We start from the raw sequence: 16,731 nt of genomic DNA on the forward strand, positions 1-16,731 counted from the left end.
AGAATGTCCCCTCGAGTTCCCAGGTTTCTTTCAATAACCATTCAAAACAAAACTAGGAAGATGCACAGCAGCAGCAGCTCTGACTATGCATTCCTTCTCAAGACATCAGAAAGGATGCTGAAGCTGCAGTTCTTGGTAAAGCCCGACTGCTCAAAGCACCTACGCAGTGGCATTAGTATACCCATGCTGGGAAACTGCTCAAGGGGGCAGCAAAGCAATCTGTGATCAACTTTGCTTATTTCTGAGGTACATGTACATTCTAATCCAAACAGCCCCAACGTTCCATGGCAGCAAGAGATTTGTCAAAAGTGCTATTTCTGTAGCTAATTCATTTGCTAGAGATGACATTGGAAAATACAAATTTTAAGTTAAAGAATAATGAACTAGACCAGAAAGTTATCTCTTATTCAAATGAGTACAGGTGGATGTTTAACATATAAATACTATAAAAATTAGAAATACTAGGTTCCTAGGGCTAGTGGCCTCATTAGGTTTGACCTCCTAATCAAAAGAAATAGTTCTTTCTACAGTCTGCCTTAGATAAGCATAAATATTGTTAACAATCCTTCGAAACCCAATGCTTTTACTATGTCAAATGAATCATATTTCTATACAAGAGGGGGCTTTTATAACAAAAATGTAGATAAACTATAAAGGATGCAAAGTAAAGTAGCAATAACAACAAAACTCTAAGGACAAATGTTTTGTGTGCATCCACAAAAGTTTTCACAACCATAAAACAAACATCAATGCATCTTACCTCTATCATTATATGAAAGGCGTGCTTGTGAAGAAAAAAAACACAGGCAAAAGAAATTACGATTCATATTCAGAATGAAATGAAAAATGGCACATCAGTTACAAAGGTGAAAGAAAGAATGTTTAAGTTTCTTAAACGTTGACAGTGATTCAATGGATTATATTTTAAAGACAAGGATTAAGAAAACACATTCCTTATAACCAGAGGAAAGTGTTATTTTTTAAAATTTAAAGGACAAAGCCTTGGATATTCCCTAGAATAGTAGTAAATAAATTTTGATGCAAAAATAGCTCCAAATTACTTGATCTTATGGGCTTCAAGCCAGTGAGTAAAACAGATTTTAAATATTACTTATTACTTGAAAAGATTTTTAAATCTAATGTGTAAGAGTAAATAGGTAATTTGGGGAAAGACTGGACCTGAAATTGGCTTCTGAACAGCAGAGGGCAGTATTGCCTTTAACAAGCCCCAGAAAACAACCCTGAAGAAATCCAGTTCTCTCAGACAAGGGTTTCTAACAGTTTTTAGGAGTGTGTGCATACATTTGTAGGGATGTGTGCCTGGAGGTTATGGGATGGCGTCATTCCACAAGTGCCATTTCCGAGTGGCCTGAAACTCAACAAGTAGACTAGGTTGGCAGCTAAGCCACCTGCCTCAACTTCTCCAGTGCAGGGACTATAAACATGCTCCTCACACCCAGCCTGCCTGTCTGCCTGTGTTGTTGTTGCTGCCACTGCTGCTGTTCTTGTTGTTGTTGTTGTTTTCTGTTCCCTCCCTCCCTTCCTTTCATGTGGGTTATAGAGATCAAACTTCTGTGCTCAGGCTTGGAAAAGCCTTCTGTGAGCCTCTCCAGCTCTAGTTTTGTTTTGAATTTTTACTGCTTTCCTAAGAACCTCTGAAATTTCCTACTTCCAGTAAGTAAATTAGTTCAGTCACCTTTTTGAAAGACAATAGGATCATATGGTGGAACAGAAAATAATGTTTTGGGTGGCTATGTGTGCTCAGGAAAGACAAACTAGGAGAAAAACACAAAGAACGATGGCCAGAATGAAACAAAACCTGCTGACAAGCTAGGCCTGTTGTAAACCTCCCTGCCCAGCTGTAGCAACATGAATAAATCAAAATAGATCCAGAAAGAGCAAGATTTAAATGACTTAGTTCACACTTTGAATTAAACATGTTAGCAGTTCAAAATATGATTTCAGTATTACAGTGAGTTTAAAGTTAGGAGCATGTACCAACTGAATAAGCAGTAGTACCCTGGAAATGAGTTTCCAGGTTCACCTCTCATAGGTTGAAGACAGGCAGACAGTAACAAGTCACTCCAAAAGAGTACATGTTAGCCACTGCTGGGAATCTTAAAATCTCCAAACAAATGACCACACTCCCCAGCTGCCCTATTTCTACAGAGAACAGGACCACTAACAACAAGAAATGACAACCCACTTGTCTACAGCAGTTGTTTGCTGGGCTTGCAGTCTATGACAATGATCTAGGCCAACTCATTATCCACTAAAAAGCTAGCTTAATCTTACCACACCATGAGAGAACCTCAGCATCTCAGTATATGATTCCTCTCTTACAAGGAATGCAAAGGCACAAAAGTCACTGAAATCTTACAGAAACACAAGAACTTGCTGAGATAAAGACATCAGTGCAAGTAAATGTTACTCTTAACCTTAGAAAGCCTATGCCTACACAAGAATGTCCTAACTGTAAACAGAACAGCTATAAAATACCCAAAACAAAAACGAAGATAAAAATCAAGCTTTAAAGGGTTAAGAGTGAGTAAGACAAAGGCCAAAATAATTAAATTGACTAAAATACATAAACAGATTTTAAGTGTATATTTGTTGGCTATACTTCTTAATAAACTAACATCACCACAAACAAAAGATACAAGGTAAACAAGAGGCACCAACAGCAAGCTTTTTCAACCTGTAAACTGTTACAGTATATACAGTCAAAAGAGACACCAACTATACAAGCAGATGAAGGCTCACCAAACCAAATGGTCTGGATTCACAAAATGGAAAAGGTGGCTCTGAGTACTTTGTACTGAAACTGTAAGTAACTAAAAATCAAATCAGTACCTTAATGCCAAGTAATTAGGTTTCCAGATTAGAAAGGGGCTTGCTGCTTATCAAAAAGGAATGAAATTACTGCCAAACATCAGAAAATATAGGACATTATTCACCCATTCATTTATTCACTCGTTCAGAAAAATTTACTGGCAGCATTGTTTGCGTCAGGTACTAATTACTCAGGCTCTCATGAACTTCACAGCTGACAAACTAATCGATGCTTTGCACTAACAAATGCATGACTAAAAACTAAAAGCAGAAGAAAGGAAGTCACTACTTTGTTGTACATCTGTAAGATATCTGACTTAAGGAAACTGGTTAGTTTTTCCCAGAGGAGAGCACACTGCAAAAAGAAACAAACAACAACAAAAGGCAGAAGAGAGGACCGATGGGAATGAAAAACATTATTGGAACACATCCTAGATTTTTGATGGCACAATCTAAAAGCACATGGACAAATGCTGCGTTTATTGAAAACCAGGTTTGGAAAAGACAATAATTATCCTTGAATGGGAAGTACCAAGAGGCATTTGAGTGGAGCTATGAGGTAGGCAGTTAGCCATGCACATCTCAAATTCAAAGAAATTATTCTAGAAACGCAGACTTTTATGTACTATTCATAAATACACATATAATACATACTGCAAACTTTACTATTTAATCTGCAACACACACACACACACACACACACACACACAATCTTAAGTGTATCTAGTAAGACAGAATTCCATTTATATTTATCTTTGGCACCACACTAACAACCTCTTCTTATGTCTATCAAGTGTCCATACTATGTGGAAACTGACAAAATTTGAATGTGTTTCCTCTTAGTCATCTAATTATCATATATTCTTAGAAATGTCACAATTTCTTCATGTTTTAGACTATCACCAAGCAAGAACAGAAATGAAATCCATAAAGAAATAAGACAGTAACTTCAGGACAAATGTTACTGAGCTAAGAAAAGACAGGCATAAATTAGCAGAAGAATGAATCTGATGCTGTCAAATGGGTCAGCCATGGCTGTATAAATTAGATCCCAAGATTCTTTATAGTGTCTCTCATCTTACTTTTCTTGAAAACAAACAAACAAACAAACAAAAAAGCAATGTGGATGAATAAGGACTCTGAACAGGGTCCCTAAGCAGTGAGCAGCACAGAGCAGCCAGCACTGGAGGAGGGGCCTGGGAGTGGGGCCTTCAAGAGGTGCAGGTGAAGAAGCCTAGTCTCCTCTTAGTTGCTGTTCAAAAGCACAGGTCTTCTGACTAGGTATAAAGAAAACTTACTTTTATTTAACATTTATAACCTCTAAGTGAAGATAAAAAACCAAAACAGAATGTGTTTATATAGCAGTAAACTCTAATATGAGAAAGTTATTTAATAACTACACTGTATAGGCACAAATAAAACCTATATTCAATATGAAACAGTGAAGTCTAATCAATTTTCCTTAATCTAGTTTCCTATGGATCCCATCTAGTTACTTATTGAAGTAAGCCATTCAATCGATGGAGAGTCATTTCTGAGTAAAGGCCTGGCACTGCCACTTGGGCTAGTATTATAAATCAGGCCATTTCACCTACGAGAGTCCCAGTGTTCTCATCAATAAAATGAACTTCTTAAACAACTATCTTAAAATTATTTACAGAACGTGATAAAGGAAATGTTCATGATTTTTTTCCTTATGAACAAGTATTTCAAAGTACTGCACCACTATCAGTTTCTAAACTACCTCTTTTGGTCAGTTTTGAAGCTACAACAGAAAGGACAATGGTGGCAGACAGTTACTGCGCATGTTCGCACTGCCCAGTACCTCCACGGCTGTTCTCCCCGCACTGCAGAACATCAATCAGATCTTCCCTTCACTGGCCACTCCCTTCATAATCTCTTTACCTTCATTTCCAAGTGTCAAAGTTAAATATGCAGCCTATTTTCACCTTACCTGCAGGTAACTGTGAGCTCCAAGAGGGCAGGCAGGGACCATGCTGCCCCTATACTAGGCAGCATGCTTAGTACAGGGCTCAGAGCAGGTGTGCAAGCACCACGGGAAAGCTTCACCCAAAACAGGAAGCAGCCCACAGTATTTACTTTACTAACAAATGAGCTTTTCTACTTTTACTATTTCAAATTAATAGAAAAGTGTTTGAGAGCAGTGGTGTGGCTAGGAATAAAGGAAGAGGTCTAGGGTAAGTTCCAGGAAATGAGAATAATGCAGAAAAAGCAAGTTTGCCTCCTCCTGTACTCCACATAAAGAGTAAGCGTGTACTCTCGACTACACTTGTGAGTTCACTTCTAGGCTGGCAAAAGAAAAACTGTGTTGCAGATGCTAACAACTGAACGATGGTCACTCCAGTAATTTGTGCATGTTACCAAAGCACTCAAAACTCGCTTTCACGAACAAGTATAGAATAAGAGTTTTACTGTAGCTGGGTGAAGCTCCATGGTTTTTGTCTTCCTCCCATCCCTTTTTGCTTTTGGATACAGAAGTTTTAGTCAATCTCCAATTGACTGTATTTAAACACTTGTAAATAGAAAAATATTTTTGTGCTTGGTGAGGGTAATTTTTCAAGCTGTATGTATGTCTACCAATAACCTCATTTAAAAAAATGCTTAGAAGTATATTTTAAATGAAGCTGCATTTTAGTTATAGACACAAAAATAATTATATGCCACAGTGGGACACAGAAGGAAAAATACCTAAAGCAGGTTTGCAACATTAAGAATATACAAATGCAAAGATGTACAAGTGAATAACATTCTTTCATCATATTTTCAGCATGTTAAAAGAATACGGTTGGAGATACTTATGAAATGTAGACTCTCCTCTCAAGAACCTCAAGAACCTCACACAAACTACTAACCTGATTAAAGTATCACAAGGAATACCTTAATGTACACAATGTGTATCAACACATACTAATTTTTAGCATTTCCTGACCATCTCACAGCACTCTACTAAGTTTCACTTACAGATACATCATTTTGTAGATTGAGATAAGTGGCATATCATGCTGAAAATCTATTTCTCCATATTATGGTAGTCTATAAAAAAAAATAGCATTTAATAGTTCATTAGAACAAAAATGCTAAACTAAAACAGATGAGGCTAGAGAAAGCTTTCCACGGAGGCACAACTATCTTAAAATTATTTACAGAACACGATAAAGGAAATGTACATGATTGTTTTCCTTTTTTATATATAATTCTTTCTCTTTGATTTGTGTCCACACAGCAAAGTCCTGTTTCAAGCAGAGAGAAACAACATATATTAATAAACTCTAACCATTAAGCAGTCAATCTACTTGTTTAAGAGCTTCCTTGGAGATTTAAACACTCCATCCGCCAAGGAAACTCCTTAAAACAGGAAGATAAAAAAAAAAAACAGATTCAGGAAGCCCCTGAAACTGATCAGATTCACTTGTCCCCTGTCTGCCAGAGTAAGCAATCAAAGCTGACAGTCCCTCTCAGACCTAACAAGTCAAGCTGTAAAGAACATTCAGAAGAGCAAAAGCTGCAGGGAAGACTCTTAAGACCAGACTAGCTGTCTAGGAGATACACAAGTCATCAGACCTCCCTAAAGGAAAAAGATTATCTCCAACCGGTTGGGCTGCCTGCAGGCTGTGCAAAGCCCTCTAAGTTCCCAGCTTTTGTGAGCTGTCACCCACACTGGGGTGGGCTTTGGTGATGTAGCTGTCTTTGAGTCATTTTTGTTCCTTTAAGTGACATGTCACCTATATTGCTATAAGTAACGCCAATCAAACTCGTGGTTCAGCAAGCTAGACTTGAATGGTATCGGTTACTTTGGTCTACTGTGGGATTCCTATGTGGGCTGAACATGTATGTGTTGCATCTACCCAGGAAAATTTTTGTCACAAAACACTAATACAAATGGATCAGACCTGAAAACATCCTACCTGTGGTTCAGCCTCCGTGGTACCAGAAAATCCTGTGCAAGATGCCAAGGGAGGGAAGTAATTAAGAATCCTAGCCAGCTGTGACACCTATGAACCACAACAACAGCCATAAAGATGCAGGAAGTGGTAACCAACAACTGTCTGACTGGACTTGGAGCCCACGTAACAGAAGGAAAACAATGCCTGGTACTGAACATACAGCCGGATTCCGAGGCCCACTAAAGAGGTCATGGACCTTAGAGAAGAACCTACTCCCGCTATATGGCCAGATCAGCAGAATTCCTTACTACTTCTAAATCTTATTTTTATATGCACAGATAAGCAAAGCTGCCACCTCTCATCAAAGGAGCCTCTCTTTAAAGCAAATGGAGAACATCGCAGAAAACCACAACTGGATACAATGCAGGCAGATCAACAGATGGGGGGGGGGGGCGCAGCCTAATACATACATCTACGCCACGGCTCCTATCTATGGCTCAGGGAATATTACAGAAGATGGGGTAGAAAAATTTTAGGAGCCAGAGGACCAGGAAGTCTGTGGTAAAAGTCTTTCTAAGAAATGGCTGCATAAACAGAACTAATGGTAGTATCTCCAAGAAAGGAATATATCATAGGACTCGACCCCTAGAAAAACAACCAGGAAATTAATAGGTATAGAAAGGGGAAAATTAGTCTTTCCCAGGGATAAATCCTCTGACTGGTTATCTAATACAAATGGATCATTCCTGAAGCTACATATACAAACAACTAAATCAGACTCCACAGGTTGTATCTTGACATTTATGCCTACATACATACATATAACAAAAAGTAGGAAGAAGAAGAAGAAGAAGAAGAAGAAGAAGAAGAAGAAGAAGAAGAAGAAGAAGAAGAAGAAGAAGAAGAAGAAGAAGTTGTTATTGTGAGAATGAGGCAGGGAGACATGGAAAGAGCTGAATGAAGGAAACTTGATGGAAGCCTGCAGGAGGAAGGGAAAGGAGAAAGTGGTAATGTAATTTTATTTTAATTAAAAATGTATTTTAAAGGATGAGCTTCTATAAATATTATTTATTTTCTAAGTATGACTTAAAAACGTGCTAAAATTATCAAAATTAATTGATTTCAATATCAACAAGCTATATTATCAATAAAATTTAGTAAGTTTCCCTACATCTTCCCCAAGAAAAAAAGGAGTACATTTTCCTGAACTAGGTTGAATATGTTAGCTTACAACTTGGTTTCTCACTATTTTTCAATGGATGCATATATAGTATAGGTTCACGATCAAGAAGAAAACCCTACAAAGCACACATGACCTAGTTTCTCAGTGGGCAGTAATTTGGCATTGCATGAAATCACAAGCTATTATGTATGACTTTAATATTAAGGTCAATGGTTACTTTGCAAGCTCAACTTGGGGATCCCGAACATCTGAAAGCCCTTACTCCATCGGAAGCTAGACAAAATGTCATAAGGACTAAAAAAGCTGATGTCACTTTAAAAAGAACAATGTTGCAATATTAAAGTGCTACTTACACAGCCTTTTAAAAAAGCAGAAAACTAACTTCAACCTCATTTAAGGTAAGTAATTTCTAGACTTTAACATCACTTTATCGAGTGGAAGGTTTTATCAGTATGAATGTAGATCTTAAGAACAGGAAACTTAAGCTCACATAGAGTTTTACTGAAATCACATTAACTCTTTACCACAAAAGGCTTAATAACAGAGTACAGTCATTCCCTCTTATTCATAACTCACTATGACCAGAAAAACCAGTTTGCATTCAATTTACTCAGTATGTATGTGGCCTCTTCCTATGTGTGGAGTTTCAGCATAATCAAAAGAAACGTGGCCTATATAACACAAAGTGAGAGGCTGCTTCTTGAGTCTGTGATCATGCACTGTCTTATAAAATCTAAGGGTGCTTCAACTTATTATATCTACATCCTCCAAATATACAGCCGTAAGAGATAACTCAAGACAAAGCTCTAAAAATATCCAAATGAGGAATTCCTGAGAATAATGTTATCCTCTCAATGTGACTCTACCCAAAACAAACTCAACTTAGCATTCAGTGCTTATAGCACAGTCATTTATAGGACAAACACTATAAACACAGTTGTTATATACTTTGTCTTCAAGAGGCATATACCCTAGCTGAATAATAAAATATGATGCAATATGTAAACAAATTACTATAAGCTTTTTTCTCCTGGGATTATCTGAGTCACAAAGGAGAGAAAATATGAATACTCTAGATGCGTATGCTGGATGGCTTGGGGTATAGTATGGAGAAAGAACCAGAAGATAAGCTGGGCGTGGTGGTGTATACCTTTAATCCCAGCACTCAGGAGGCAGAGGCAGGCAGATCTTTATGAGTTTGAGGCCAGCCTGGTCTACATGGCGAGTCCAGGACAGCCAAGGCTACATAAAGAAACTTGTCTCGAAGAAGAAGGAGGAGGAGGAGGAAGAGGAGGAGGAGAAGGAGGAGGAGGAGGAGGAAGAGGAGGAGGAGGAGAAAGAGGAGGAGGAGGAAGAGAAGAAGAAGAAGAAGAAGAAGAAGAAGAAGAAGAAGAAGAAGAAGAAGAAGAAGAAGAAGAAGAAGAAGGAAGAAGAAGAACCACCACCAGAGTGGCATATGGTGAACCACACATGATGAGGTGCACAGCAGTAAGAACCGTTGAGTCCTTTTAATTGCAGAAGCCACATAATGCAGCATGTAAAATACCATTGTGGCAATAGCAGAGGTGAAAGAGCATGAAAGCAAGAACAGCTCTAAGGTTATGGAGGCATCAGCTTCAAAGGCAGACCCATTCTAAATATTATACCATCAGAATAAAAGGTGTGAATGGGATCTGGGAAATGGCAGAGCTAAGATCAGAAGTTCTCCAACTTTCATCCAAGTGACTGTGAAAGCAGTGACACCATGAGACAAAGGAGAAACACTGCAGCTCTGAGTTACAAAGAAACATCAGTAGCTTCGGTTGGTAAACACATAGAGACTTTCCTTTTCATTATCTTTAATCATGCTAAATTATTTTACAGTAAATGTTTTTTGTTCATTATAAAGAACCATAATTAAAAAGAACCAGATTTAAGGTATGTATGTGCTAATATCACTTCAGATAATACTAATAAAGATGAAAATACTCTAAGTAAATGTCTTTACCATAATTTACCATTATTTAACTGACATAACCAGGTTACTGATATTGACAAGGTCAATTCCTTACAAGATTATTAGTTTACTCATAAACCAGTTGTTAGCTAAAAATTTGGAAGTTTCTCTACGTAGTGAAAAATACTATTTCATTTCCTTAAAGAACATAAACAAGGTGCAAAGAAAATGTTCTTGGCAGTATTGCAAGATTTTCCTGACAAGTCTCTTAAGTGGGAAGGTGGGCACCCAGAGGGTACAACGCAGCCATGTCCTCTAGACTTCCGTGTGCAGGGTATGTCACCTACCCACTCACTCTCACTTCCATACATCTCAGACAATGAGTGCACACTGGCAGAATCAAACCAGTAGCCAAGAATTTCTGTTTATGACCCAATCACATGTTTAAAAATGTATTCTGCATTTTCCAACAACTTTAAAGGAAAGCACATGAGTATGTGTTTTCTGCACAGCTGTGATGTCTGTCCTTTCATCTTCATAAGAGGCTAATAAAAGATGACAGTAGTGCTCACATTAGTAGATATCCAAACTACTCAATATCTAAAGCAGAAAAGTAAGCCAGGCAATAAGGTGATACGGAGATGTTACTGAGGTACCTAAAAGGATTCAGAAGTATCTGCTTTCCAAAAAGAGAAGCAAAACAGAAAAGCAGAAGAAGCAAAGCTTGAAAAGATCTTGGTTTAGATTCCAGCTCTGACACTGAGGTAAACTGACACATATCAGTTTATCTATAATCTAATACTACATATTAAGTCCTATGAAATAAATTTAATTGAGCCAGTGTTTATTAAATACACTTTATCGACAGCCCCATTCTACACTTTCAGAAGTATGGTCCAGGAATGTGAATGTTTTTAACAAATCCCAAAGACAATCCTTGCACACCAGTATCACAATTTAGAAGTCACTGAAAAGAAGCCATGTATGTGATTATTCATAACAGCACCTAGAACAAGCATTTAAATTTCAGTAAATGCTTAATGTAAATACCTCCAATAATTTTTAGATTTAAAAAGATTACAAAATTTGCACAAGACTCTCACTGGACTAGTGACAGCCCGCTAAACAATAGATAATAAAGAAAATGCAGGGATTTTAAATCTGATTGTCCAGTAGACATTTTCAGAAATATTTCTGAAGTGAGTGAAAATCAAAGACATTTTCTGCAGTTTTTAGTATCCAATACATATTTGCGATACTGTAAACAAATCAACATACTTCAGTTGCCAGTAATGCATGGTAGGAAGTATTTTGCTGTAATGTCTACCTACATATCTACGTCTTCACATACATATCTATGTCTCCGGCTATGTCTAGATATATAGATATATCCATCCCTAAAGCCTTTACAAAACCTCCCTTTTCCATACTTTCTAGGCTAACTTTCTGGTTCAGTTCTAACAGTCAAACGATATTTTGGCAAAGGGTCTTTAAAAAGGCATTAAATCTGAATAGAGAACAGTATGGAAAAAGACGAGGGAGGTTCTGAGGCCACTTTCCCATCATTAATTACTTCAAGATGGAAGCAGAGTACATTCCACACTTACAGCACTGAGGTAACAGTGAGACTCTACAGAGGAGACCAGGGAAGTCCAGACCTTACTTTACTGCAACTTTTGAGAAGTTTACAACATACAAAATCAGCAAGTCTACTAGTAAGAACTATAGCATAAATTATTATTCATATGACAACAAACATTCCAAAATGAACTCCAAAGGAAATAACTGGCTAACGTATTATTCAGTTAATACTTCTTTAAAATATAAAATGTACAAAAGAAAAAAATATAGGACAATACTTACCTGAGTAGGAACAAGTACAGGAGGGTAGGCCATCTTATGATGTCTATACACCCAAAATGCACAAATGACAATCCCCGCAATTAACATAAGTGGTACCAAGGAATACAGCAGGATGTTGTAATAGGGTGGCTTCGGTGTAACAGGATTTGAAGTGGCTGTTAATGAAGGAAGAAGAAATAGTTCGGATTTGGTCTACACAACCCTACAATATATAGTTAGCATCAAGTCAGATTTGAGGAAAAATAGAATATAAGAAAGTAATAGGAAATTAGTTCAACAACACACATATACTTTCTTTTCAATCTACTATCAGAACAAGTATGTATTTTCACTATACACTTACGCTGCGTGACTTCCATCTCCGGAAAATAAGAGAACTTTTCATTACACATATTACCCTCACAGCAACAAAAGTACACTTCAGGGCTGTCTTTTTTTTCTATGCAATCAGTCCTATTTGAAAAAAAGAAAGAAAAGAAAGAATAATTAACACCAATATTATTATACTGACCCTACAATAGATATGATTCTTCTGAGACAGGAGTCATTAGATTCAAATTCAAGGTGTTTGTGAGTATCCAATAATTAATTCTTAAAATTAAAACAATTCCTAGACTTCTGGTACTAACCCTCAGCACAAAAAAAATGAACAAACATCTGAGTTTATGATGATCATAGTGACTTCCTGAGACTATTGTTTTAGTGTAGTTTGTAATGAACAATCTAAGGTAACTATCTCCTTTGTTTTGTTTTGTTTTTTTAATTATTAGAGAAGCTTGAAGAACATAAAGTCAGTGTGGCAATTTAGTCTAGGAGTTGTATTTGCTCATGGGAAATATAACTTCCCATTTTTTGAATATTAAAAACTGAAAACTACACATAAACTAATAAATAAAAACATTCATAAACCAAGTGATGCGAGCTTGTATCTCATGAATAGAACATATTTCAGCAACAGAGACTCAAACTAGCTTTGGGAGTGTCATTTTTTTTCCTCACAGCAGTAGATGACAATTTCTGAACAGATGAACAAGGTAGTGATTTAAGAGACGAAAAGAGTAGAAAATCTCAGAGGAAGGATAGCAGGCTACCAAGAAGAGACTTGATACCCTATGAGTATATAGAGGGGGAGGAGGTCCCCCTCAGTCACAGTCATAGGGGAGGGGAGTAAGGGGAAATGGGAGGGAGGGAGGGAGGAATGGGAGGATACAAGGGATGGGATAACAATTGAGATGTAATATGAATAAATTAATAAATTATATTTTTTTAAAAAGAGCAGAAAACGTAGATGTACAACAAACACACAGGCCTCACACCTCAAAGTGGTAAGACCCAGGTTGATCTAAATTAAAATAAAAAGCAGCAGGCTCGATGGAGTTACCCCTGAGTAACAAGCTCCAATCAGCTACTAAGAAACAGCTATTTCTTCTAAAATAAACTTTAAAATACTGCTGTTAAACATCAATGAATCTAAAGATGCAGCACACAAATGCACTGAAGCTTTGTGTGGTATTCAGCCACCATGTAGCTGAGACACGTCCAAAGAGAAGTTGAAGCTGCAGCGCTAATGGCTTTACCAGTATCAAACTCTAAACAGAATCTCTAAAAAGAATTAGAAGAAATTAAAAGATAAGTGAAAACTGTTTTTACGATTTATAATATGTAATTTAAAATTTAAATATTTAATCATGTCTACAAGAACTAAAGGAAACAATACACATACCCTAGTTTAAGAAAACGCCCTTTCTCTTACCGCTCTTACTACCCTTATTTGGTTTTGCAATCAAATTCAGAGCATGAAAATTAGATTCAATAATTTCTGTATTTTTAGCATTTAACCCCCAGAAACAACACAGATGTAGTTATCATTGAGAGCAATCACTTTATGCTGCACTTTGCAAAGCTAAATAAAATGGTTCACTAAGCATCTCAGTACTGCCGGGTTCTCACATAAGTAAACATTGGGTTTAGAGCCAAGAAGTGCAGTAGTTTTCACTAAACACACGTATATATACACACACATACACACACACTCACAGAGCTTCCTGATTTGAACTAGTAAGAGTAAAAATGGCCCATATATTTTTTCTAGTGTGTTCTCATTTCCTTTTATAACAGATGTCACTTGCTTATGCACCTCTATTAGAAGAGACAGTAACAGTCAGAAATACTGTTAAAAATAAATACAGAGAAATGATTCTTGAAAAATTTACAGACTTAGAAGCATAACCCAAATATTAAATATATAACTAAATGATTATACTTTAATATATCATGAAGTGGAACTAAATTTAATTTTCATAATTTATTCAATGCATGCCTAAGGTCACATATGGCTAATTGATCATCAATTCTAGGTAACCGGGGCTCCTAAAAATAGATGAATGGTCGGCAGATATAGCACAGCATCTTGGGTCTAAAACAGCTGGGTACCTAGAGCTCTGCAGGCCTCTACCACTCTACAGCATCAACACCCAGTGCAAAAGCTGTGGCCCAGGCATGAAAATGATCAATCCAATATCAATGTCCCTTCTTATAGAACGATTAGAAGTACTCAATAACATGACCATTTATTTTTATTTCCAGTATAAAATCATTTAAACAGGATCTACTAAAGAAAATAATAGCTTCACGTGAGTTTTTAGTTCTGATATAATTCTAAATATCAACTTAAATATCTCTTGGAGCAAAAAACATAGGCCACCTACTTTATTAAAACAAAAAAGGGAAGAGGTGAGAAGATCAATTTCTTCCAGAAATATAAAGAAGAAAAAATTAAATGGAAATTAAGTACTGCAACCAAGCAATTCCTCTTTGAGGATGGACTTTTCAACACATATACTTTCTTTTTAAATGATTTTTAAATTAACATTAAAGCTTATAATGCTAATAAGATAGTGAAAATTGTTCATATATAAGGGTTTTCACTACTTGTAGATTATTCAAAATATATCAAGGATAAAGCATAAACATGGTATGTTTATCACTTAAAAGGAAAAAGCCCCGTCGTTGGTATATGTTATCATGGTCTTGACAATTTCATCTTCAAAAGAACAAGAAACACATGAAAAGCCATGCATTTATCTTTCCTTTTCAAGAGGAGACAGAGAGAAGGAAAGTCACTGAATTCCATCATAAAAATTAAATACAACCTTACCTGTCATAGCAGTTGATATCATCAAGCCAACAACCTTGCTTCACTATTTCAATGGAACCAGAGATATTCTTCCAGGTAGCAAAACAATGTCGCCGTTTATCTTTATCACCATAGCAAGGCTCGACACCAGTTTGATTGGTTTTGTCTCTTTCCCAGTTAGCATTAAAGAAAAGACATTCCTGAGTTTCTGATCTGCCCAGTATAGCACCTGTAAGATAACAGACAACTTGATGTAACTATACAGCTCTTAAGACCTATGTTCTGAAGAAGGCAGCCACTTAAGGCACTCTTGCAATAACATAGTTTATTCTCCCCCAATGCTGTAAATTTGCATTTGCTTCCCCATACTTCAGGCACAAAAATAACCACAGTAATCTGAATTAGCCAAATACATCACAAGATTGCTCTTAACAATGTCAGCTTCATTTAAGAAGACAAAAAGTAGCAAAAGAAACAAGAAAAAGTTAATTTTATTACATTTCAACCTTTCCACGGTTTAACTTCTTTTTTAATATTTTGTATGACAAAACACAACCTAAGCAAACACAATTCTCCCATATAATGACGCTGTAGTTACCTCAACTCTGTAGACTAAACAAACCAGGACCATGGAGACATTGGAATCTGGCAGACATGCTCTCAAAAGTGAGTCTGTTAATTCAAGTAAAGCAATTTACATTAATATATATTGCCAATGTAAAATTTGAATCTGTTGGTAAAAACAGAAATTGTGGGAGACCTGCATCTACTAGCATTAGGATAAAGGTCATAGTGATATCAGTAGTAATATTAACAAATGTGGCCTTTGAATCCTGAATAATGAAAGGAACCAATATTCAGATGATCCACAGGATTCAGAGAATCATTTTCTAAAAAAATTTAATGTGATGTTTCAAAAGCACTCCTGTGTATTAAAAAAACAAAAACAAAAATTCAAGGTGAAAGACAGGTCAACTGACTTTAAAAATATATACGAGACTACCTTTTGAGTTTTAGTATTATAGAAAAGAAAAATACAAGCATCTAAATAAATTATTAAAATATTCACCTTTTCTACCGACTTAACTGTATATGGCTAGATCAAAATAATTCAACAATCAAAGTAACATACAACAACAGCTGAATAGAGAAACAGATAAACAATCTCATTGCTTTCTACTAAAACAATCATGAAACTTATAAAAATATCTCATTTCTTTCTGTTTCAGAACACATTTCTTCTTTTACTAACATAGAATGAGCACCTGCCATTTAACAAATTGCCATTTTAAAATGTGCTTGTTTCTAACATGGAAAACACTGAATCTACATTTAAGAAATTATCTGGCGTAGTTGTGTTATTGACAGGAATTTTTAGTTCAAACTGCTCATGTGTTGAAGATTTGGTCCCCAGATGTGGCATTACTGATAGGTGACTAGATATTGAGCAATGAGCTAATCCCATGATGGAGCCCTATAGTATGGTACTTCAGAAGATCTCTGGGGGCCTATGAAGTAGGTCACTTGGGGCACAAGACCCCTTTATCCTTCCTTCTTCTCTCACTCTGCTTCCTGTCTATCATGAGCTAAGTGGCTCATGTTCCCAGTTACAATGTTAACATCCATACACAGGTCCACATCAAGGAAACCAAAAAGTGATGGAGACAACAAAACTGGGATCCAGCATAAATCCTTTAGGTCTTTGATGGCTGGTATGTTATTCTAGCAACAAAAAATTAACCCAAGTTTCTTAATTTTAAGAGCCTAAGTAAGTCTTAAAAACAGCTGTTCTACCATGTTCTAACAGATGTAATTATGAGTTTGTAGTATCTATGTGAGGAAATGCTGCCATTAAATGACATACTGATAACTATGT

The 16,731-nt window shown here is 36.5% G+C and overlaps 1 protein-coding gene across 2 annotated transcripts in view; it reads right to left on the minus strand.

Annotated features, from left to right (window-relative positions):
• Positions 1-16,731, minus strand: part of Acvr2a (activin A receptor type 2A) — a 76,416-nt gene that overhangs the window by 17,113 nt on the left and 42,572 nt on the right. The window contains exons 2-5 of one of the 2 annotated variants that reach the window (XM_051166614.1): positions 14,877-15,084; positions 12,063-12,172; positions 11,720-11,874; positions 761-784 (exon numbers count right to left, since the gene is read on the minus strand). In XM_051166614.1, the coding sequence (XP_051022571.1) occupies positions 761-784; positions 11,720-11,874; positions 12,063-12,172; positions 14,877-15,084 (497 nt within the window). The remainder of the gene's footprint in view (positions 1-760; positions 785-11,719; positions 11,875-12,062; positions 12,173-14,876; positions 15,085-16,731) is intronic. The other variant, XM_051166617.1, reaches the window with a different exon arrangement.

The sequence above is a fragment of the Acomys russatus genome, chromosome 24 (assembly GCF_903995435.1).
Source record: "Acomys russatus chromosome 24, mAcoRus1.1, whole genome shotgun sequence".
Taxonomy (NCBI): domain Eukaryota; kingdom Metazoa; phylum Chordata; class Mammalia; order Rodentia; family Muridae; genus Acomys; species Acomys russatus.